The sequence below is a fragment of the Anser brachyrhynchus genome (assembly GCF_964034855.1).
Source record: "Anser brachyrhynchus genome assembly, chromosome: 8".
Lineage (NCBI taxonomy): Eukaryota > Metazoa > Chordata > Aves > Anseriformes > Anatidae > Anser > Anser brachyrhynchus.
Genome location: NC_137702.1, coordinates 5389468 through 5413876, shown reverse-complemented (window position 1 = coordinate 5413876; position 24409 = coordinate 5389468). Strand labels below are relative to the sequence as shown.

General features: G+C 41.3%; 1 protein-coding gene and 1 long non-coding RNA gene across 3 annotated transcripts in view; one reads left to right on the top strand and one right to left on the bottom strand.

Moving 5' to 3' along the window:
- Positions 1–21793, bottom strand: part of USP24 (ubiquitin specific peptidase 24) — a 61300-nt gene extending 39507 nt beyond the window's left edge. For both annotated transcript variants that reach the window (XM_080602695.1, XM_080602694.1), the window contains exons 1-11: positions 21329–21793; positions 9843–10008; positions 8815–8882; positions 7392–7535; positions 6725–6847; positions 5822–5857; positions 5176–5241; positions 3762–3827; positions 2738–2812; positions 1750–1908; positions 405–519 (exon numbers count right to left, since the gene is read on the bottom strand). In XM_080602695.1, the coding sequence (XP_080458821.1) occupies positions 405–519; positions 1750–1908; positions 2738–2812; positions 3762–3827; positions 5176–5241; positions 5822–5857; positions 6725–6847; positions 7392–7535; positions 8815–8882; positions 9843–10008; positions 21329–21661 (1351 nt within the window). In that variant the 5' untranslated portion in view covers positions 21662–21793. The remainder of the gene's footprint in view (positions 1–404; positions 520–1749; positions 1909–2737; positions 2813–3761; positions 3828–5175; positions 5242–5821; positions 5858–6724; positions 6848–7391; positions 7536–8814; positions 8883–9842; positions 10009–21328) is intronic.
- A 102-nt stretch (positions 21794–21895) lies between these two features.
- The window catches only part of LOC308199117, a 369069-nt gene continuing 366555 nt past the window's right edge, over positions 21896–24409 (top strand). The window contains exons 1-2 of the long non-coding RNA XR_013954402.1: positions 21896–22543; positions 22682–23777. This is a non-coding gene — a long non-coding RNA (uncharacterized lncRNA). The remainder of the gene's footprint in view (positions 22544–22681; positions 23778–24409) is intronic.

Below are 24409 nucleotides of genomic sequence, written 5' to 3'. Positions count from 1 at the left end.
TTCTCAATCTATTGCTACAGAAAAATCCAGTCTAAAGAAGGAAAAAGAACGAGCTTCCTTCTATTCTTGTTTTACTTCATACATCTGATAGCAATCTACTCCTACATGGCCTTACTGCTTGGAAAAAATAACTCTTTTCTCACTCTTCTACAGGTTTAAAAATATAGGTAAGCTGAGAGTAAAAACCTCAGGTACAGCAGAAGACGTTTGCACAAATGTCAAAGAGAAATCTAGATGATAGTAGCAGAAATCTGCTGGGTTTCCTCACTCTGTTTTGACAGCGACAAAATCCTTGAACTCCTTTGATAGTAATGCTTCACTAAAATGTATTAAAAAGGACGGACCAAATTTTTAAGTTTAAGACATTCAAAGCACATGCCAAAGATCTCTGTGAAAGCGCTTACCTTCTAGAGCAATCGACAGGACAGAATTTTCTACTAGCCAGTTTAGTAAGCGGTCTGTATCTATTGCATTCTTCACCGACTTGGACACAGTGCTGTCTTCTATTAATTTGGTTACCTAGAAATTGCAAAATGTGAGATTCTAATGATGCACATGCATCATAAGTGCTTATACTGAAATCTATTCAAAAAAGCTTTCTATGAAGCTTAAGTGTGAATCCTGAAATGTTTCGAGCACAGGAGAATTTTTCTTTCAATTATTTTTTATTTTTTAAGTAAACTGTTTAAAGGTAAATTCCTAACCCACCTCCTAGGAATCGGTCTGATGCAGCAGATTCTTGTTCCCAATCTGACACAGAAAAGCTCGCCTGTGCTGCATATTGCTACAGATATACCAGAAGTGGGTTATCTCAGGCTTCTGCCTGTGATACTCAAATTAGTGTCCTATTTTTATCAAACACAGAACCAATACAGGCTCATCACTCTAGGGAAAAGGTGCAAAAAGTACATTTATGCTAGAGCCTTCAAAAGCTGTGCTTTTATAACTTCACCAAGGATACACAGTACTTAAGATTAACAACCACAGAGCAGTGAGGCTTTGTATCTCAATTTTCCTTTAAGTAGAGAAGCAAAAAGCCCAGAAGAGGTAACCTAAAACACCTTAGAATGTCTGCATACTAAAAAAGGTCTTTCTTGAGACACTGAAGTTGAACAATTTCTGGAAGGAAGAAGTGAATGAACAACTCTATACTTAAACCACAGGTTCCAAGACAAATAAAATGTTTTCTTCTCCCACTTTTATCTAAGAGCCTAGCAGAAAGAGCCCTGTTCCATAAACTCCAGCTCCTAGACACTACTACAATGCCCATACACAACCATAATAAAAAAATACAGCTACATAGTATAATGATCTGATACATCTGGCCTGAGAACAGCAATCTAGGATTAAGTTGCCTCTCCCTGCCCTTTTTTTCTCCCTTTTCCTCACAATGGGAAAAAGAGAAAAGCAATACCTCAGAATTATGAGCATGATCTCAGAGTACTGAAGGAATGATACACACTGTTGCTTATAAACGAATTTTAAATTGTCATTCTTAGAAAAGGTTCAAATTATGTGTAGTTGTTTTCTAACTGGGAGACCACAGTCCTTTCAGTAGCTACTAATATTACAAGCAATTCCTGTCACATGAATTTGTTTTGGTATTTATGAGCTTTTGCTAAGGCAACATAATTTGTAAGATGTTGCACCCTCTTTTTAAGGTTGTGGCTTCAGCAACTTACTAACAACCCATCCCACCCACGCACACGCATGTGCGCACACAAACACACCCACATGTAGCAAACCTACTTCTTTGAGGGAATTCATTTTTGCACTGAAGTGAGGAGATTTTAACATGCGCAACAGAATGTCCAGCCGTAAGTCATCCACTGCAGTTACTAAATCGGGTTGGAAGCGCATACACAGCAGTTTGATGCCAGACAAGAGCTCAGGGATACTGACCAGTCTCTGTTGAAAATGAAACAAACAACAAAAAAGGACAAATAAAGGCAGTGCTGGTTTTAGTATTCTGTTTCAGACTTCAATGATACACAAAGAGTAGGTTTAGTGATCCAGTACAGACTGTTTAAACTAGATATCTGAAAGTATTACTTATACATCGGGAATTCTAAGACAACAAAACCTTTCGTTCAGTGACCTCTCCTGCTACAGTTTGGTGCACTGAATTGCTCTTCTGTTATGCACAATTTCCAGTATGTAATTAACAAAAGTAAGTCTAAGTAAAAAGTCAGTACTCAAATTTATTACAGCTGGATGCCAAATTCAGTGCAATATGAGGCAGTCACAAGTTACATGGATATTTTCAGAGAATTATATGGTTTTGGTTGAAAGGGACCTTAAAGATCATGTAGTTCCAACCTCCCTGCTGTGGGCAGGGACAGCATTTTAAACAACAATTACCAGATTTTTAGAAGCAAAGAGATAACACAACAGTTGTATGCACAGAAGTTGTAAGAATTTAACAGAATGCATCTTCAAGCAAATCAGAAAAGTGAGCAATCAGTACACTGCAGAAGGGGACCAAAGATGTATTTGATAGTAACATTGGGAAGATATTTTTAAAAGGGTGAAAACATTAAGTATCTAATTAAAATGGATTTATGAAAAATTGGTTAAATGCAGACTAGCTACTTTTCAATATTTTGAGCTAAGTCACTCATAATTCAGAACAGGCTGTATTTTTGTAAGTGAGAATAAGATTATGTTCTAGTCTACACAGACACCATTTCCACAACATACGGAAAAGTTCTTAAGTATTTAATTTATAAATCATTACCTTGTCTTTCAAGTCCTTCTCTTCTACATTCTGTACATATTTAATCATTTTATGAATGACTGGGTCAAGCATGGGCTAAAAAGAATGAGAGAAGAAGGCATGATGATCATTTTATGTTTCCTGAAAACAATTACATTACTCAGCATATCTGGCTGCAGCAAAATGAAATACTTAGCTGAAAGTCCAGTTACCTTAGACATAAAGCAACACATGCAACATATACAAAACTATCCTGCTAGGTAAGTCCAGAAAAAGAAGCAACTAGACTAAGAAGCTACTTGAGACCACAATAGGTTTACAGATGACCCCAACCTGCCCCAAACCCATTTCAAAGTGCATCAATTATTAGATGCATATGCTCCTTTGACCCTCATTAACTCCTAAAATATATCCTTTTCAAATAAAGGCTTTGTCATTTATTAAACCAGTACTTTTTGTTAGTGAATGCAGATATGAAACCTAGAGCACATTTGCAAGTTTACAAAAAAACCACCATGATCTCTGTACCACACTTTTTCCAGTCTAAACTCTCATAACTGTACGCTCTATCTCTGCCAGAAAAAGAAATTAAAAACAAAAATCTATCCATCATGTTATATTCTTTCCCTGCATGCTTTACACTGATGAAAGTTATTAAGAGCAGTCCCAAAATTTCTCACCATTGCAAATGTTGATAGACAATTAAAGATCACTGTGCTTGGAAAAAGAATTTGAATGTTGTCTGAGCCCTCTATTCATCGCCTTCAGGATTCTTAAAATGGTTCTTGTACTTTACTCAAAGTGAATTTGGGAGGCTTCTTAGAATTGGTCACCAGTTTCACAGCAACAGTCAAACTAGTTTTCAGTCCTCTTATTTTTCAAATTGCTATGATGAAAAAACAGATTCTCACATACTTGCATTTCTGACACTATACTGCCTGGGATTTCTGTGTTAAAATAGATCTATCTAAATCTGAGCAAATGACCAGTCACATTTTTCAAGGCTTTTATATTTGCTGAAAAGAATTTGTAACACACATTTTACCTGTACTACAGAAGAGTTAAGATATTCTGCACAAACTCCAAATGGTTGAACTAATGCAGAGATTGCCTGAAGAAAAAAACAACAGTACATATAAACTGATTTTAGCATGCAACTCCCTTACAACAATACATGGTTCAGGAAATAGACGTTACTGTATGCTGTAGAATATAATACATATTTTTGCCTGAAATTAAAAACACCTTCCCATTTTTCATTAGTATCAGTCCTCTCATCATTCTGTCCAGTCTTCTCTGTCTAATCCTGTTTCCGCCAGAGAAATAATCAGACATGAAAAGGACACATCACATTTTGGTTGCTTAACAGCAATGAGAAGTGTGAAGACAAGATTTAAGTTTAAAGCCATATGGTGAATTTCATTTCCAAAGAAAGAAGTGGCAGAAAGCTTTTGCAAATGTGTCATACACATGTCAAGCTCCTTTCAACCCAAAGTTCTCAACTGATATCCATCATCAGGAAATTAAGTGTGTAAAAGACATTTGCTAATGAAGAATATCAAAACTAGCTTCTTCTAAGAGCGGGTCAAAAATTATGAATGAAATTGAATATGCCCCACTGCAATCAAAGGCCTAAGTTTAGTGATGCTGAACAAGACTCCCTAAACAAGCAGTCATTACTCATTAAACAAAGTCAAAGTTCCTATTGGACTATCAGGATTTAAATTGAATTTTCTTACTCTTCTTCCACGCTTATATAAGAACTTATCTTTTCTTAGAGTATTAATACTTGCTGCTTAATGAAAAGAAATTCAATTCTCCCAATATGACAGCTCATTGAAAACAGACTAATTTTATACTTGGAGACAAGATTCTAGGTTACATTGTTTTCCCTTGGCCTCCTTGTTCTTCACAGCTTAAAAAAAGACACAAAGTCAAGTTAGGAAGCTGAAAACAAATAAGTTAGGCTTTGCCAACAAAAAATAGTTTAGAACCGTTAAGACTGGTTTTAAACACAGCTCTTGAAAAGTTGCTTAAGATTAGACAGTATCTGTCTTCCTAAGGATTTTTTCTTAAAAATGATTTCTATAATGCACAACGGAAGTTAATTTACTTCCAGCTAAATGCAGATAAAGCTGAAGAAAACAGAAAACCAGAGACCTACTGGTGAATATACAGTGAAACTAGACTGATCGATGTCTAACTGGAAGGCTGAACATTAGAAAAGCATGCTAACCCTTCCCTCTTTCCTCTGAAGTCTCAAAAGGTCTCTTTAGTCAGGACTCTTACACACAGCCTCATCTGACCTCCAGTGTGACAGCATTTCTCCAGGGCTATGTGGGAGTATTGCTCTTGTACCAAAGTAAAGGTAACAGCACTGCCAAAAGTGATGTTACTGGTTCTATATGAAGTGAGTAATGGAAAGAGAGAAGCAGCCTAGTGACAAACAATGAACTTACCCCAAGCTCAATATCTTCTGAATTGAGTTTGGACTGAATTGCTGAAAATCCACCCAACTCTGCAAACTGAAATAAAATAATCAACATTATATTAGCAAACTACAGTATTTTATCTTTCAAATACGCTATTATAGAAAATACTCCACTAAAAGTTCCTGGGGTGACAATGAGTATCCTTCACCATATAACAACACATGCAACATAAGCTTTACATTTTCATGAGAATTCAGGGACACAGTGGGAATGCAATGCAATTATATGTGGTCCCAGCTTAAACATCAAGCTAGTAAGCGTCCTGGCTAAAAATGGATATAGTGACGAAAGCTAGACCTTATAAAGCAATAGTAGATTGGCCTGGCACATTTGACTGAGAAACATCACTGAAGCCTAAGCTGAACTCTAATTTCTTTTAGTGATTGCTATCATGTTATGGTAAAGGTGCTCAAGGGAGAAGGCAGCAACACAAGATCTATTTAGCAAGGTCCTTTCCCTAGATGCAGACAGCATTAAAATTTTAAACCATTTATTGTGGTTGTCACTCTGAGGAAAGAAGGGAAAAAACAAGGGTGGGGAGAGGAGGAAATTACTTGGAGAGCAATGAATTCAAGTGACAAGTAACATTTCTGCTTGGTTTGCATTTACGTACCCTGTTTACCAGATCAACCAGCCACCCATGAGGTTCCTTGAAAAATTAAAACATTAAAAAATTAGCAGCTGCAACAAACATTTGTCTTCTGGAACAGATGTGGACAGACACATTCAGTGCATTAACCCACACTCTAAAAGCACGCGCTGTTATTTCACAGAACGCAGCAGTGTGTTTACAACAGCTCCTTTGCTAAGTGTGTAGCTGGAGCTCTGGGAGGTTCTCATTAGCAGTATCCGTTTTTGGATTCTACCTGACATCACTGACCATGTGCTGTGGCAACAATACACACTGTGGCTGCTGACTCACAAGCAACTATATTTATAGCACATTAGCTGTGTGGAACGTCACTAAAGGACCTTTTCCAAAGCAGCAGATGGAGAATTTTCTTTCTACAGCCACAAACATGTTTCCTTCAGGAAACAATCAACAACATCGAGGCTCTTTTTTAGACCCTTTTTAGACCCACCTGTCTGGAGCAACCACAAGACAATGCAAACCTCAAAAACTGGCTTCTCGCCAGTGTTTGATGAAGATATCCCAAACTTGGGTGACAGAAAAGCATGAATTCTCTGCTAGAACTATACACCTTGAGTTATCCCGGTCATTTCATACTCAACAGATGTCAGTCCTTAGATACAACAGATCTACCCATCTGATTGTTGTGTTACTTCAGACAGGATAGCACAGCAATTTCTAAATCCAGTTTCCAACAGAGAACTGGAACAATCTGAGAGGAAAAAGGGAATTCATTTCTACAGACCAACATAGACTGAAGATCTGTTTGTTGTAATTCTTGATCACACTTTTAAGCCTTCTTGTGTTACAAGTACCTACTAACCAATCTTTTCTGAAACAGAAACATCTACCCTAAAAATAAGCTTAGGGCATGGCCACGCTCACCTTCTGAAATGTGGATATGGGTGAGACAGCATGCATGTTGCCCTCCCCGAAGACTTCTGCCCAGTTTCTCTGGCACACCTTCATTCGATTTTTGAAATGATATTCATTGTCGGGGTTAAATGCCTTGAAAGAAAAACACCGTGGAAATTAACAGCACAGCTTACACCAGTCTCAAAACTTACCCTGATAATATTTGACTTTTTCAGTTGAACATTCTTCTAGTTGACAATTAAAGATCTAGCAAAAACTAAAGTTCAACAAATGACCCCTGCCTCCTGCCCCTCAGTTCTTACTGTACAAAGGATCCTAAAATTTCAGTTCTATGTAGACAATATCCAATATCCATGTGAGCCAGCTATCCATATAAAGGGATAGATGAACTCAGTGTACCAGTTTTCAAAAAATAAACACTGACTTGGCAGCAGTTGTGAAGTATTTTTGACAATATACAATTTAAATAGGATAAAAAGAAGCAGCAGCTTAAAAATGAAATACCCTAATATTGCACACAAAACACAGGACAATTTATGACAGTTATTAATGGAGACTTCTACATTTTGAGGATATTCATCAATGAACTAGTATACCCTCATTCGCCATATTACTTAAACAGATCCCAAAAGTTCAAAACACCATAGTTATTAAAAACTGCATCAAGAAGAAATACCATTGTAAGCACACCGAGCAGGCCCACAGGAATAGGATCTTGTTTTACTCTTTCTGCAACCAGGTCTACTAGCAGCATAAGCATGTTGTATATTCCTTCATGGATTTCAGTTCCCCATTTGTGAACAGCACTGGATGTCAACAGCTACCAATAAAAAAAAAAAAGAAATTTCTTGAAGTTTGAGCAAAGTCATGTAAAACAGGAGAAATTTATCCCCTCCCCAGACTGTTTTCAGAGCAAGTGTTTCCTTAGAGTGTAATAATCAATGGGTGGTACGCTATTTTGTATCCTCTTTCCATATTAATGACTTAAGAGTTAGTTAAATTCGTAATTTAACTGAAGAATGCCTTACGCCTTACATCAGTTTGTGACAGAAACTAGTATGTATCAAAGCAAACTGATTTCCATTTCCACTCACTGGTAAGATTATAACCTTTGTAAAGAACAGCCAATATGCAACTGTTTGCAGCATGAACATATGACTATTAAATCTTCAAGTACACGTTCCGCAGAGCTGCACTGATTCATCTGTAATAACCATTTACCGACTCACTTTTTGAGCAGTTTCTGTTGGAAAACAAAGAACATGTACCATGAAGAGAGCTATTAGTGCTGCTTTCCCACCTACTGAAACACGCTCTTTAAATCTGGTCTAACCTAGCTGGTTAAAGAGGACCTGAAGCTTCCATCTGCAAACATTATTTAATTTCTGCTAGCTCTGAGCATTAGCTGTCTTTACAGTTAAAGAGCTTGATATTTTAAATACTATTACTTTTTGTACCATTTTAAGAAACAATCGAATCAGGCTCAATTACTGACTTGCAAAAAATTCAGCAAATTGTAACTTAGCACATTCTGAACTTAGATTTTTTTTTTTTTTTTTTTTTTTTTTACAGATTCTACACTGTAGACTACATTTTTATTTAAAGTGCAGAAGGTGTTGAGTGAAATGAATGATATGCAAGGTTATTACTCTAATAGCCAAATGGAAAAAAATTTTTTCATTTAAATCTTCATTTTCTTTAAATATACTTATGCCTCAGTATTTTAAGATTAGGACTGACTGATTTTTTTTTTTTTAAGAGGTGTATGCATGTTTTTGTACATGATGTAGTCTAAAAACTCAGAATAGCGGGAAGAAAACTGGTTTGGGGAGCTCCGTAGAGAAGATGCACAATAACCCAGAGAAAAACAGCCAGAGAGGCAGGTTAGGCATTAATCACTGAGGTGAAAAGTAGTGAAAAAAAGAAAAAACACATATAAGAGTTGCAGAACTGCAACTTCAGAGTATGATTTTAATTTAGCAACACACTCACTGTTTACTGCAGTTTCTAAAGTATGTATCAGTCTGGATTACAAGACACTATTTCCACCATGAACAACTTAAAGACGAGCAGTGAATTACCGTACTGTACCTGCTTACCTTTTTGAATGCTTCAGGCATGCATCTGTCCATAAACCTCTTGCAATTCTCATCAGAATCAGAAAGACCTTTACAGAAAGGAAGAAGTAAATGTTTTAAGATTACCTCAGAAAATTCAGTGCAAGTTTTTCGGTACGCCAACCAAAACCAGCAGCAACAAAATAGCTACTATTAATTGATTATTAAGCATTATGCTATTCTGAGTCACAAAAGAACGTGAACCAAAAGAACTTGCCTTTTAGAAATAAGAAGTTTCCAAATGTTTAATCTTTTGCAACTTCTTCAACCGTGATTAGTACCACACACATTTCTCTCTTCAAAATTTAATACTAAGCGTAGATCATTCCTGATGCTCCATATCCCTCCCCCCGCCAAAAAAAAAACCCACAAATCTACACATAGCCTTTTAACACACGTTAAAAATCAACAAAGCAAGCCAGAATCACTAACCACTTTTATTCTGCCTACATATTATAACCTCCCTTTTGTCTGCTGTCAGGCATATTGGAAAAACTGCCCCGTACTCTCATTACACCATGAGTTGGGCATGTCATCTCCATAACACTTAACCCCAGCCAAAGTACTGAATACAGAACAGTCAAATTCAGGTCTAATGCACTATAAGCACTTCACTAGGGAAAAACAACCAGTTACACAAGCTTGGTACAGCATGAATTTAGATGACAGCTTGTTTTTTACAAATGGAAAATTACCAGCACAATGAAAAATGAGTCGGTAATTCAGCTCTGAAAAAACAGTAATTCCTACAATCATTAGAACATAAAGAAACATGTGCTCCATTTTTTTCCCTCCAAAAAAGCTTAAGTAAACAAATTACTTTAGAAAAAGAGATCAACGCTCCTTTTACAGCATTAGATAGAATAATTCATTGGTAACCACTTTCACAGAGATGTGATCACTCTGCTGGGTGCTAACGACTGCAAAATTAATACAAAAGGCATAACTGCGCACCATATGTCTATGAAATCCGAGCAGATTATCTTTATGTGTGTAGAAATAGAACTTACCTAGTCTTGCTAGATAGGTGGATGCAATTAGGCACTTGCCTAGAGATTCTTCCCGCTTGTAGGGTATGGACCAGTGATCTGTTAGAACTCTGCTCTCCAGCTCATACAAGTTGGTGGTTGGAAACTCAATGCCTTCTCCAGAGCAATTCCCGTTTTCATCATTTTTCTGTGAATAAAAAGTTCAAGTGAAGCAATTTTTTAATCCATCCTCGACACTTTAAAGGATTTACTAGCTTCAGAAGAGATGGCTGTGCTTATAAGCAGCATGTCAAATTCTCAGCAACCCTTAGGCTGCTTCTGTTTTTCAAAGTAGAATTTAATATTTCGATCTGAATTGATTACATACCTTTATCATCTCGTGTAGGTGATAACTGCTATGTTTACATGACTAATTGCTTATCATCTCTAAGTGGCAAGTTTTCTTCCTTAGCATATCAGATCCTAGAGCCAAGTGCTAAGTGCTTCTAGTCCCTGAGAGACTTTAGAGTACAAGCCCTGATCTTCACAGAAGTGTGCATATTAATCTTCTGTTCAACAACTGCTGGAGATTATGAAATAGTTTATTTTAAGGGAGGCCAATTTTACCCCTTCACCCAATCACATTGAAAATAAACTAGACTAATCCAGTTGATCAGGATTTTTTTAGTAGCTAATCATGTAAAGAAAATATCAAGTCTCAGATATAGTTGCCCAGCAAGGAAGCTGCTGTTGTCCATCTCCTGAAGTCAAAATAAGTTACTGGAAAGCCTTCTGGAAGGCGAAGGGGAAGAAGCAAGTACAAGCCTGCAGCTCAGCTTTTCAGGTTTGTTGCCCGTGTCACTAACGGCAGCTATTTCTGTGCACAGGCAGCACTCGGAATTAGCCCCGTTCTTCGTTAAGCGCCAGATGAGGTAACTGCCTTAGGAGTGCCAAACGGAATGCTACACAAGTTATTTATGCCTTATTTTTTTTAACTTCACATTGATGCTGGCTATCCCACATGTCAAAGAGATCCCATGGGCTCTCTGTGGCTTCCAGAAGGCCGAGAATCCAGGTGGGAGGAAGGAGCACGGCTGGAGCAGGCCCGGCAGCCGCTGCCAGAGGCCGAGGAAAACACGAGTGTGTGGTGGTAACAGGAGAGCGGCCAGGGACACGCCGGGAGAAAGGACAAGCAGGAAACACATCTGAGAGTAAAATATAGCACCAGGAAAGCGAATGGAGCGAACAGAAAGGAAAAAGTCCAAAGAAACAACTGAGCTCGGGAGGATGTGGTGCACAAGGAATGAGATTTATATAGAGAAGTGTGCGTCCAGCTCTCCCTGCACTTGCTATTGCAGGATTAGATCTGTTAATTAAGACATAAATGCATCATACTCACTTTCATAATGACTCAAGAACGTGACACCAAGGGAACAGCAGTTGTATAGAGCGCACCCTATACAGGGAATTAGCTCAGGTGACAACAGCACACGGGCTGTACCTAGTAACAGGTTCTGGAGAGCAGCAGTAACATTTATAGGAGTAACACCAAATCGTACTCAGGCAAGAAAACACAGTTGGGAAACAAGGTGCCACCTTCCCCAACCCTCCACTAAACATTCAGCCCCAAGTTTGCCACTACGGGGTGCCGTACTTCCGTTGAGAGAGCTGGATATCCAGCTTCGTTGTTTGATCTAGCAGATCACCCTTGTTTAAATACATGAACTTTTGGAGAAGAGATGTCCAAAGGACCAAAAGAAAAGACCGAGGGTATTTAAAAGCAAAAGTTCTCCAAGAAATATCCCGTTGTAGTGATTAAACAAACACTTAAGTCTACAGCTTTTGTAGAGGGTACCCAACCAGAACATGAATCAATTTCTGTAGAAAACGAATGCGCATTTATAAAGGAAGCCCTTATGGCATCAGTACAGAACACAACAATTAGTTTAATAAAGGAAGACTGACTGGAACGCGCACATCCAGTCACTAGGTAACAGACTGCATTTCAGCCTAGACTTGTGGCACAGCAAAGAAGCATCTCAACAAATGGTGACATTAACTTCGCTATAGTTTCTCCAATCCTTAGAGGAAGGTAACTGTGTTAAATAAAAATATCTGTTATTTACGTTAGTGTTGGAGAGGTGCAGCCTAACAGCAGCGCAGACTTTCTACTGTTGCTGAAAAACTCCACGTGTTGTTGTTCTGCTTCTCCATCTGCATCTCAGGGGAGCTGCTCGTTATTTCTCTCCCCACAGGCCGTGGCCAGTGCCTGCAGTACTACGGAAATTCGCAAGGAGTGAAGTAATACCTCTTCTTCGCTGTGCACTCACATATACGGACATTACCAAAACAGCTGGGCTAAGAACACAACTGGCCTATTGCTATATTGAGTCTACCAGCAACATAGCAAGAAGATCTTTTACACAAGCAATAACAGTGGGTGCAGTACTGGAAATATTGCCCTAATAACAAAGGGAACTGTCTGCACTGAAGGAGCACGTCTTTGGCACATTCTGTTAATTACAGATGACAAGGCATTCTTACACATCAGTTTTCTGCTACTAAAATCCTTCCCAGAAAGTGTCAAGATTAATTATGGATTAATTTTAGAATGTAACACATTAAAGCAGCTTCACAGCTAGCATGAAACCTACAGCGTGCTCAAATCCATGCCCAGGTAGTTTAAAAGTCAAACTCGAACTCTGCTTCAGACCATTAATAAAGCTAATGCCCTTGGAGATTATCTCCATGTTCAGTGCATATTTCTGCAGACTGAATCTCGTTTCTTACAACATACCTAGCCTGAGTAAGTCTCTCTAAAAACATATTGCTACTCTTTCATAATTAGTGTCTTTCTGCACAAAAATCAAGCAGCTCCCCATCCAACTTTTAAATCAATTTGTGCACCGCTCTTTAAAGTGAAGGATTTATTAAGGTTGCAAGGTGCAACATAAGCTTTTCCACAACTTTATATTGGCTCACTAACCAACACCCACTTTTCTTCAGAGAAACTGGCACCTGACAAGTTCAGGATTGGTAGGGATCCTTTCCAACAGCAGAACAGTACAAAAGCAGTGGGACTAGTCCTGGCAGTTAACTGGTCATCCAAAGACTGATTGTTCAAAAATTTTCAGGAACCATCTGTTTTCTGAGATAGAAAATCACGTTGCACATCACACGCTCTGCAATAATTCTCCCTTCTGCAGCTCAATTCTCGAGACCAAAAAGCATTTACTGACAAACCTTTAACATCATCTTCCATGCCTGTACCTCTTCCTACACAAGAGCCCTGAAGATTCCTCCATTTTAGCAGGGTCACACGGCTATTTTTGGCTTATTTTCAAGGTGTCCAAATGCAGTTATACCCATACATGCACACAGACTCCCAAGAAAAATATTCTCACTTAAACAGTTTCAAGTGCTGATTCACGACTGTCACTCTGGTGGCCTGGCACCTCCCCAAGTTGTTTGCAAGTCTGAATAAAGATTGTTAAATACCTGATGAACAATGTGTTGCCCAAGTTTGAGCATAAACCCTTCCAAGGCAGACTAACACAGAACAAAGACTAACCCTCACATAGGAAGTGAAATATAAATTAACTTCAATTGCCAAAAGGTCATAGTTCAAAGCTTCAAGATGTATTCCCGTAGCATTCAGCTAATTAACTCATCAAACAGCGTTTAACTAAAGCCACTGATGCTTACCACGTCGGTCACTTTACATAAAATAAAAAGGAGTTTAAGAGAGTATTTTGATGTTAATTGGCGCTCTTAGCAATGAAATTACAGTCAAGTTACAAATTAAATTCGTTAATTTGATTTTGACAGAAGGCTACCAGCGCAATCTAGTGTCACTAGAGCCAAGTTCTATTAGGTGCTCTTGAATCTAGTATAATTTCTGAAACGGAACCAGAAAGTCGTGTTTCTTTCAATAAGCAGTAGGACCAGGGTTTGTAAGATACCAGCAGATCTGTTTCCTTCCCTCATGCTTCTCCAGTAAGTGATTTTCACGCGATTTCAGCATTTTGCAGCCAAGAAAACAGGATTTTGATGTTTCACTGTATTGCTAAAAAAAACCTTGTATATTATTATTATATACCAACAAACAGAATCAAGTTTAATTGCTCTGAAAAGCAGCAATGAAAAACGAAATCCTTCGGGCCAGAATTAGAAGACAAAAAATCCTAGATCCACCTTTCACTTTTATCACAGATATACTGACCAATAACGAGGAAATCAATTTGTGAGTGCTTCAGCTTCCCCAGCAGCAGAGTGGCAGTAACGACACTTGCCTCTGCCACAGCAGGTTGATGTACGATCCACTGGTGTTTTGCAAAGTACCACAAAATGCTCAGGTGGAGGCAATACAGAAGCAATACATCAAATATCCATAAAAACAGAAAGAGCAGCTCTCTACTCCCTGATCTATTATGTCCATCAACTTCTGGGAGAAGCTATGAATCCTGAAGTCATGACTTGACAGTCCTATCTGCCAGACTGCTGATTAAAGCAGCTTTTACTTTTGTACCTGGATGGCATTTTTTCCCCCTTCATTTTAATTAACTGTTAGGAGGAGGATATTCTGTTGCCTAGAATTGATTCACTGGAGTACGAACATAAAGGTTTTCAAATAAATCAAAGCCACTGCTTCGCACTCAGGCTGGAAAACACCAGCATGAGGTAGACAGTGATTTTTAAACTTATATTTTCTTATTTGAACAGAAGTGTTTTTTTTTATAAACCGGTACTCCCAGAGCTTCAGGAACTTCTTTAAACTCCGGTTAAGTGGCAGATCTGGAAAATATCCCTACATATTTTATTGAGGAACAGCTACTTATTTTCAAAGCACAGTAACAATCTTTAACTGCTTTATACCTTAAGCAGTTATAGTATCTTGCCCTTAATTTTTTTCTGCCGATAAAAATGCATGTGTATGCAAAATTTTGAGTAAAATGACAGAAAGGAACGTTATTTGTTATTTATGTTCTGCTACGAGAAAGTAACCTTGCTGGTTAGTTATATCACAGTTTTTTCTTTTCACACAGAAATTAAGTCATTTAGCTCATATTTCTGCTATGCACTACATTACACAAAGTGTTAATATTAGTAAATAGTACTTAATCATGTTAATAGGAAGTAATGATCCTAGTCTACCACTAAAGGAAAATAAATCCTGTGTTATGCACCCCATCTAATCAGAGCTGATTCAGATTCTCACCTCACTATAAATCCCTTCCAAAAAAAATCCGATTTATTTAGTGACTGTTTTCACACAATGTTTTGGAACCTGACCTCAACTGAGAGTAATACGAGTGCATTGTCAGGAATGCCTGGTTGGACTAAGCCCTCCTTAGTACACGTGAAGGATTATAACAAATAATGTACAACAAACACAGCTTCCTCCCCACCTCTCAAACCGCAAGAACTATAGAAAATTGGGAAGAAGAACATGACGTGAACTGGATGGTGGGAAGGGGAATCAATAAAGCTTGAAATGAACCAGGATTTTCTAAAAACAGTGCTTGAACTGTACCCCTGCTTTCCAGAGTGATGCAATGTTACCATGCAATATTCCCCAATGTACTTGCCTAGTCGTTCGGAGATGAACTCAGCGCTAAGCGTTACAGCAACAAGAATCAAGGCTCTGTAAAAATCCTGTTTAAATTAGAAGATCCATTTAACTTAAAACAAACTAGAAACCTTTTGTATTACAACTACCCCAGCATTCAGTGGGATCAGAGAGGTTTGTTACGAGCACTTTCAGCAGTGCATTTCCAAGCTCAAAAACAAGCTGTAGGCCAGGGAAAGGTCACGGAAAGCTCTGTTAAGAAAGCCACTCGTAAGAAATCAAGGGAAAACACGCTTATCTTACACGTGTTTTCAGCATTGTCTGAAATATTTAAATAATTTATTCCCTTGGCGTAATTACAAACATCCAGGCACTGAGTTGATACCATTATTCCTCCCAGCCCTCGAGTTTTCATAAGCACAAAAACACTGCTGATTTCCAAATACCTCAAAATAACTTTGTGTGGTATCAGATAAACATTGTGCTTTAATACAATAAAACAGTGAATCACAACTGTTTGGCATTTCAGTGCCTAAAATTAAGCCATTACTTCTACTCCCCTTTGCCAGAACACCAGGCATTAACAGAGCCGTGCTGCAGAAGCACGAGATAAAGGATTTAGCACAACGCTTTTGTGACCAGTGTTCAAGATCTGGAAGGGAGAGCTGGTTCCCTGACACTGCGTACACGGAGGTGCGGTGAGACACAAACTAGTACCACAAAAGCAGCTGGCAATGAGCTTGAGTGCAAGTTCCGCAGCGTACCATTCATTGCAAAGTTGTGGTTAACAACTAGGACCAAAACCTTTAAGCATCTCCCAAGACCACTCCGCCGGGCATCGGAACCAAAGAAGCGAGAACTGCTGCACAGCAGCGAGCAGGAAGGGCAAGCAGCGAGAAGCACCGAGCACACCGGGGCTTTAATTTGGCCCACGAAGCATAACTGAAACATACATACCAAAGGCTACTCCTATGGCAGCAGAAACGCGTGGTTTTTTTCGAGTTGAGAGTTTACAAAAGAAACAGGCACTTCCTTTCCATCTTCGCCCTCTTCATACAAAGAGCTACTGTGCCTCAACCCAAAAGCAATCCAAATGATTTGCTGGAATTAACTTCTAACACTGGCTAATTTGTTTTTATTCTCGTTCTTCCTCAGCATTTCACTTCCTTATTAAACAGCTGCCACGGAATAGCACTTCAAACTGGGAAGATGACCAGCAAATGCCTCCAGAGAACATTTTATCAGAAGCTTCCTGCCCAGCTGAGGAGCCGGCTGCAGAGCTGCCCGCTACCTCCACGGGCACCACCAATGCTCCAGTAACTGCAATGTGCTGGTCTCAACCTAAAAATTCCTCCAACAGCCATATTACATGGTAAGGGGCTCATAAAGTATTCAAAACAAAGCTTGCTCTTAAAGTTAATGAGCCGTCCCTCTCAGTACTACCCCCATTCTCGCCACCTTCCTGTAGCATCTCTGTTACTATCGTGCCGGATAAAACACTGACAAAGCAGGGATTTTTCTTTCGAAACCCAGGAAAGCACTGATGTAGAAGCTGCACCTCCTTTCAGGTTTTGGCTACCCCAGGACCACAGGTGTCATTTTTGAGAGCAGAGATGCTGAAACCCAGGAGTGCTAAAGTACTAATTCCACTTGACGTTGAGGTGGCAGCCCGCCAGGACCCAGCGCCAGAACGCAGCACAGAGCTTTATTTGATTGCTTAATTGCTTTACAAGGCCAATTCCTAGACAAGCCACACTGTAAAACTTCCACACGAGAGTGCCAGCAGCAGTCACTTTTGCGAAGCTCAACTCTACTTACAGGACAGGAGACTGACTTTACATTTACAAAGCTGCAGTGTAAAGTCCATCGCGTTTCCTAAATAGCTTATTTTTGCCTTGAAATAAACACAGCTCCTTCCATCCAAGGACCAGAGACTGTCACAAGCCCAGTGTCTGCAGTATTCCCACACGGCACGGACCGTTATCCTCATTTTACACCCTAGAAGCTCAGAGAGGTTCAGAAGGAGGCAGAGGGTTCGCACACCGAAGTCCTGCAGTGTGAGCAGTGAGTGAGAAGCTGCTGCCGGTGCCAGTACTCGCTGCTGCTGCTGGCATGCTCCTTCCACACAGCCCCTTCTCCTGAAATCAAACATAACATCTAAGAGCAATTTCAGACAAGTTTTATGTTAAAGATTATCTAGTAAAATCTGGTGTATGTGAGCTTTTGATCCCGTTCAACTAAAATAAAATAAAATAAAAAAAACAACATCAAAAGAGCACGTGCTGAAGGAGACAGGAATAGCTGGAAGGTAACACAACCCGCTGATCACAATTTACCCAAAAGGTCAGAGTAACGACTCGCAGGAGCTGTTTAAAAACAAGTCAAGATTTCTTTTCAGGAAGGGTTATACAAACAGCGTAAGTGGGTTCCCACCCTTAACACAATTTCAGGCTCTCTGCTCATATTTGCCTGGCCTGCCCCTCTCCATCCTATTCCTGCCCAGCTTGTGAACGTCAGCACTTAGGGCCCTCGGGACAGTTTGTGGACACTGACAAACATTGCCATCACATTCATTTATAGTTTCATCATAAATTTTAAGGACTTAGCAGCAGTTCAGAGAAGAGCTTATCCGTCAGTCACATGAAAGATGAGTATAACCTTGCATCCCACTCCAGAGATCACAGTGTAAAAATCTTTACGTTGCCTAAGGAACAAACACAAGAGAATCCCAGGTTCTTGCCAAAACGTACTTATCAGATTCACTTCAGCCAACAGACAGAAACATAAAAGTTGTGTCAAACAGGCAAAGTAACCTCTTGGAACAGCAGCTAATCTCAGCCTGTCAAAGCGGTTTGGCACCGCAGAGGGCAAAAACATCAAGCCAACTGGAAACCTAAAGCTGAACTTCCTGAGATTTCAGGAAGAAATGTGAAGCCCGCTTCCTACTTCCAAATTAATTAAGCACGGTCACGCCAGCAGCACCAACTCCACAGACCACAGGTATTAACTCAGAACTGAATCAGTTGTGCGCTCCGTGGGAGACATGAGCCTGCTGAAACTCAAGTTTCAGCCCTTGTGAAAATGAGTTTATGCATGTCCTTATCTCAGGTCTCATAAAATACACAGCACATGCTGGGCCAGTTCACAGCTGCTGCCTTCCAAATTCAGCCTCCTATAACACCTCCAGAAGCCCCTGAAGCAGCCTGGACCACCGGAACAGGATTTGTGATGGCTTTAGTATCCTATCCAAAGGCAAGATGATTTTATTAGTAAGATTTTTGTTAGTAAGATACATACTGGGTTGCTGTGATACGCTCAAAGAACACCAACAGACAAACCCTTCTTTGATCACCGTGCTTACTGAACGGAACAGACTAACTTTATGTAACAGAACCAAGCAAGCATACGCAAACATAACGGGTTCATTACTGATTAGAGAAAATGTAAAGTGTCTAATCATTCATAAAGCTACCCTTCTTTGCACAGTAAATTGCACTCAGCCAAAAAAAAAAAAACAACAAACATGTACGAAGTATAGAGCTGTTACACACACATCTTGGAGCACGGCTGAAGTCGTCCTGTTATTTTTAAATTAACAAATCTAACCCTAACTTTTGTTCACTTAGTGATGAAAAAAGATTACTAGACCAGAAAAATTTATTTAGGGGAAAAGTAGGGCTGTGCTCTATTTCGTTTATATGTTTGTGCACATTATTGATATATACAATCTAAAAACCAAACCAAGAAACATCCCTGCCTCCCCATTAAGCAAGCATTAAAATTGGCATTACGATGAGAGGGAGGAACGCATGCTCTCAGAGCTGTTAGAAGGGGAGAGGATATTGACAGGAAGATAAACAGAAATAACATCCGAATTGTGTTGCCACAAGATAGTACGGGTGTACTACTCACAAGGTTTCAACATGACGTGCGTGACTACAACAAGTAATAGGGGCGTCTGTGCAATGGGCTCTCTGTAAGGCTTCACAGGCCACGAGCTCGTTCAGAATGGAAAACTTCCTACTAATTAACTACCTAAATAATAATGCAGTTTATTAAGTACAGTTCCACGTTACACTTGGAGAATAAAAAGAACAAGAACTGATCATATACGATTTCCCTTTTCATGAAGTATGTCAAAGCTGCTAGGTTGCATTGCAATATTAGGCAAATAAACAGAGGAAATAATCCCAAGTCTTAAGACTTTTACACGGATAACTCTTGCATGACAAAAATGTAATGCATACACATGCATGAGCTGACAGATGTTCATATGCAAATGGATCCAATTACTAAACTGAGGCCTGAATTCATATAAAGGTTCATGCAGTAAGATACTTCAATCCTTCTATGCTTATTTTGTGGATTTGCAGTCATTTGCATATATTCAAACGTTTTGGTTTCCCTCCTGGGGGTTAACAAGAGCACAAAGCAAACAAGAACACGGGTGGCAAACGAAACTGAAGTATAAGTAAGTTTGATCAGACATACAAACTGAAATAACAGAAAAAAACTCTTAGAGTTGTCAGTGTCACTTGTAATAGGAACAGAAGGGGAAAGAATGGGGGAAAGAATGCAGTTGTCTGAAGCTTACACTGACAGCTTCTCTTTAAATGTCGCACTGACAGCCCAGATAGTCCCATCCAGAACCACGAGATACCTGACACGGAAATCCACCCTCTTCACAGCTAACAAGCTCTGAACACCAACCAGCAGAACTCTCATTCACTCACAACCCTCCAAAGCAAAGGCCAGAAACTCATTCCCTACTGCTTCAGTCAGGGAATTTAAAGCAACTCCTCTTCCGCACAGCACACGTGCGGCCCTACAGATCAGCTTACTCCACAAGCATACATCACTATCGTACACCAGCGAAGGATCTAAACCAGTTAATTCAGCGAACAGGATCGCGTATCGCTGTTCTGCAAGAGGGGACTTCAGGCAACAAACCAACACTGGACGTGGACGATCCGTGCAAGTGTAGCTACGTACAAGTAGATACGTGCATGTATTCTTCATATATGTTTTTATAGGTAAATGCACAGAAAGATATCCCTTCTGGCTCAGTATCCCCAGGATACTGTTTGAGGTGCATGAGTCTGTTGTTATTCACGTGCTTAGGCATCTGCTGCGGGCCACTGAAACACACCGTGCAAGGTGGCCCTTTGGTACCGCACAGCGGGGCTGCTCCGTTCTTCTGCTCTCACCCCCCTGGGCTCCTGAGTGCTGACTTAGCTCTTTTCATAGGCACCTTGGAAATTTTGGAGAAGAACAGACCTGGAGGCGGAGAAGGCTTTACAGGTAAGTGCTGCAAGCGCGTTCCAGGCAGCACAGCAAGAGCCATCAGCGAATTTGCTGGCCAAGGAGCTCCGAGTTCTGGAAGAGCGTGGAAGAGGAGGGAAAAAAGCAGAACAGGGAGGAAGGGGAAGAAGCGTGCGAGGCTGACATTTGCCAGCCCTCCTGCTTCAGGCGTCTTTTTAAAACGCAGCTATAATTAACGAGTTAAAGCCTTTGTTTTAAAAACACTTGAACTGGTTGTATTTCCAGGGGCAAACTCGTGGCCTATCCAAACAAAACCCAGGATTCGCACCTTCCTTTGCGTCGAGCAAACGGCGTTTAAAAAAAATACGCTCTGCGGTCAACTACGGGGTTATGCAAGAAGGCACGGGGCTGGGGGGGGGGGGATCGTGGGGCAGCGATGCATTCCGTGAATGCCAAGAAAAATAACGAGATACCGGGTGCTCTTCACCTTGCAAAAACACCCAGAGAGAGACAGAGGGACACGGGCAGAGGGACACGGGCAGAGGGACACGGGCAGAGGCCGGGGCACCACGAGGGGCTGCCGGGGGGCACCATGAGGGGCTGCCGGGGGGCACCCCGCATCCCCCCCCCCCCCCAGCCCTTCACCCTCCGCCGGGAGGGCTCGGGGGCAGCCCGGAGCCGCCGTCCCGGGGCTCACCTCGGTGTCCACCACTTCGTGGTATGCGGGCGGCGGGTCGAAGCCCCCGCTGCCGCCGCCCCCACCGCCACCGCCGGTGCCGCCGCCGCCTCCTCCGTCCCCGTCGCGGGGTCCCGGCCCTCCCGCGGGGGAGCCGTGGCCGCCGGCCGGGCCGTGCCCGCTCTCCATGGGCTCGTAGCCGCCGTAGTGGAGGCCGGGCCGCTCGTTGGTGAGCAGCGCCACCGCCTCGTTGATGTCGTTCTTGGCCAGGCGCAGCGCCTTGCGGATGGCGGAGGCGTCCGAGAAGCCCATGCAGAGCAGCGTGGTCATGTGCTGCTCCTCCTCGCTCTCCATGGCCGCGGTCCGGGGGCCGAGGCGGGCGCCGGGGCTCCGGGCGCTGCCGGGCTCCGGCCTCAGGCGCTGCCCGCCCCGCGCGCCGCCATCTTGACGGCAGCGCCTCGCCCCCCTCCCCGCCCCGCCCCTCCCCTCTCGGCCCGGAAGGGGGGGGGGGGAGAAGCAGAGGGGGGGGGGGGGGAGAGCGCGGCGCTGCCCGCGTCACGTGACGGGGGAGGCTCGGCTCGGGGGATGAATGGAGCGTGCGGGGCGTCGTCATGGCGACGGGAGCGGCCGCGCCGGTCACGTGGCGGGAGCGGCGTTGCCATGGGGACGGCAGCGCCGGGGATGGGGTCGGGGCTGGTCGAGGCCTGGTCGCGGCCTGGTCGCGGGGGGGGGCTCGGCCCGGTGCCCGCTGCCCCGCGGGTGGCTCCTCCGGCAGGGAACAAACCCCGTAAATAAGTGCAAATAATAATAATAATGAAATTGCTGCTGCCCAAAGCAGAAATGAATTGAATTTGCGTATGATTCTTAAACGTACTTGGCCAAACTCTGGCACCGCATGGAAGAGAGTAGATCTGAATCTCTTAGGCTATCTAGGCAGCATTCACCGCTCCATTTTAACAAACGCTTTAATGGCCACAGAAAAGGAGGAAGCCGATAAAAGATTTGTGAAGATCGGTGCTGGTATCTTGTGTTAGCAGTGGCTGGCATCACTGAGAGCACCGGGGTTAGGAAACTACAAATAATTGCCTGAAATCTGAGACACAGGTTTACATTCAGCGTAAGGGAAGCTTTCTAGGGAACACCAATGATATTTGAACTTTCAGAGCTCAGTGTCCGTCGCTGCTCTTGATGGTGTCTGTAGAAAGAAACAGGCTGACGGATCTGCCTGTTTGACTGGTAAGGTTTTTGATTAATTTTTAGATAGTAGTATGCCAACAGTGCTCCCATGTTCTTTGCATGCTGACCCAAAAGGTAATCACGACTCTTTCATCTTGCTTATTCATATCCTCATTTTTATTTATTTATTTTCTGTAGGCGACATTCAGTGGAACGTAGGTAACGCGCCCGACTCAACTTCAGCGTCTGGACTGAAGGAGGGTTCTTCAGTCACGCTGATCTCCAGCTATAAAAGGAACTGTTATGGCTCAGTCTCGCCAGGCTCAAGAAAAAAAATCTATCACTTTGAGTGCATTCAGTTAATATGCTGAATATTGACTCACTGCTTACTCATGTGCTCAACGTTTAAATTACACTTTCTCATTTCTGAAACATAAGTAATGATTTAATCCTCACAGGCTGATGAAGTCAGTTGGCATCATTTTCCTTTACTAGTGGAAGACAAGACTGGAGGAAAAAGTACTATCTTTTATTAGATGTCATTATTGATTTCAGATTTATTTCAAGGAAGGGGTGCTGTAAATTTGCACTGAGCTAATTAATGAAAACATATCAAAAGTAATGGAGGAACTGCTTGTAATCCCAGACGACTGAGCACAGAAGAGAATGCTTTACAGTTAAGTTACCAATGCTTTGCTGTCCTGAAAGAAGTTTGAAGGGAATTTGAATTTACCCATATGGGATGGTAGCACTTGGACACAGGAGCTGAACATAACCTTGGCAGTGAGGTATACTGATCCTAAGGTTTTCACAGAGTTCTCTGACAGCATTTCTCTTGAGACTGCATAAAGGACAAGACTGTATATTCCAGTTTATTGAAAGAAGGGGTGCATCTTTTTCTAAGTTATTCAGCCTGAAAGTCCCAGCTGCAAATATTGTTCATGCATTGTTATTTGAAGAAAAGTTTCAGCGAGAAGCACAGCAAACTTTTCTAACTGAGAACAAGAAATGTAGAGTGAGTCTTTCCTGATGGGGCATCACAAGGTGCAAGGAGACAAGGGAAGGAAAGAAGATGAAGGAGGGAGCAATACCCTCAAGATCTGCTTTTGGATAACTTGGAGTTTACGACTGTGAAGTTGCCAGTTTGATAAGACACGTTTACTATGACTGCGTTACTTTACAGAAGGTAGTGACTTCCTACAAAATTCATCATTTATGTATCCTAAAGTACCTCTGGACATGAATAACCCCTGTATTACAACAGAGACATTCTGGAACAGAAACTACTTTTTTGGTAAGTGACTTTCAGTAAGTTCAATGCTGTGACATCAGACACAATTTTTGGGTTGACTCTGGAGTTTCCAGGCAGCCTGAAAATAGGGTTTGATGGAACATTGCAATGATTTCTGTGGAGATGTTACAGTAGGAGTGCTTGGTTAATTTGTGTTTAACTGAATATACTTTTATGATTTTCTTCATAAAACTGTTTTAAAGCCAGTCCTGTGTTTTACAGCTCACTGTTTAAACAGTGAACGCAGTGTTTTCACTCAAAGAGAAACATCTGTATTGTTCTGGTGGAACATACACGTGCAGCCAAACCAAAAGTTAACTCTGGCTTGATGGACATTTCTCATGTTCACAGCTGTTGGGGAATTCTGACTAAAATCTCTGAACTATTTGGAAAACATCCCTTGCCACCCTGATTCTGTTTCCCTCTTTGTTGCATCTTCTCAGCCACAATTATTACATACATACTTAGAGACTCTGCTAGAAGGGAACGGGAAGTTTGTTATATTAGCACCAGGTCTTACACTTGACGCGTGTTTTACTCAAGATGAAAGATCATCTTTCTCGTCATTTGTTAAGACATTTCAAAGCAGTATGTTACTAAGGGAAGCTTTGTACGAGCTAAAACTTAGTGTTCAT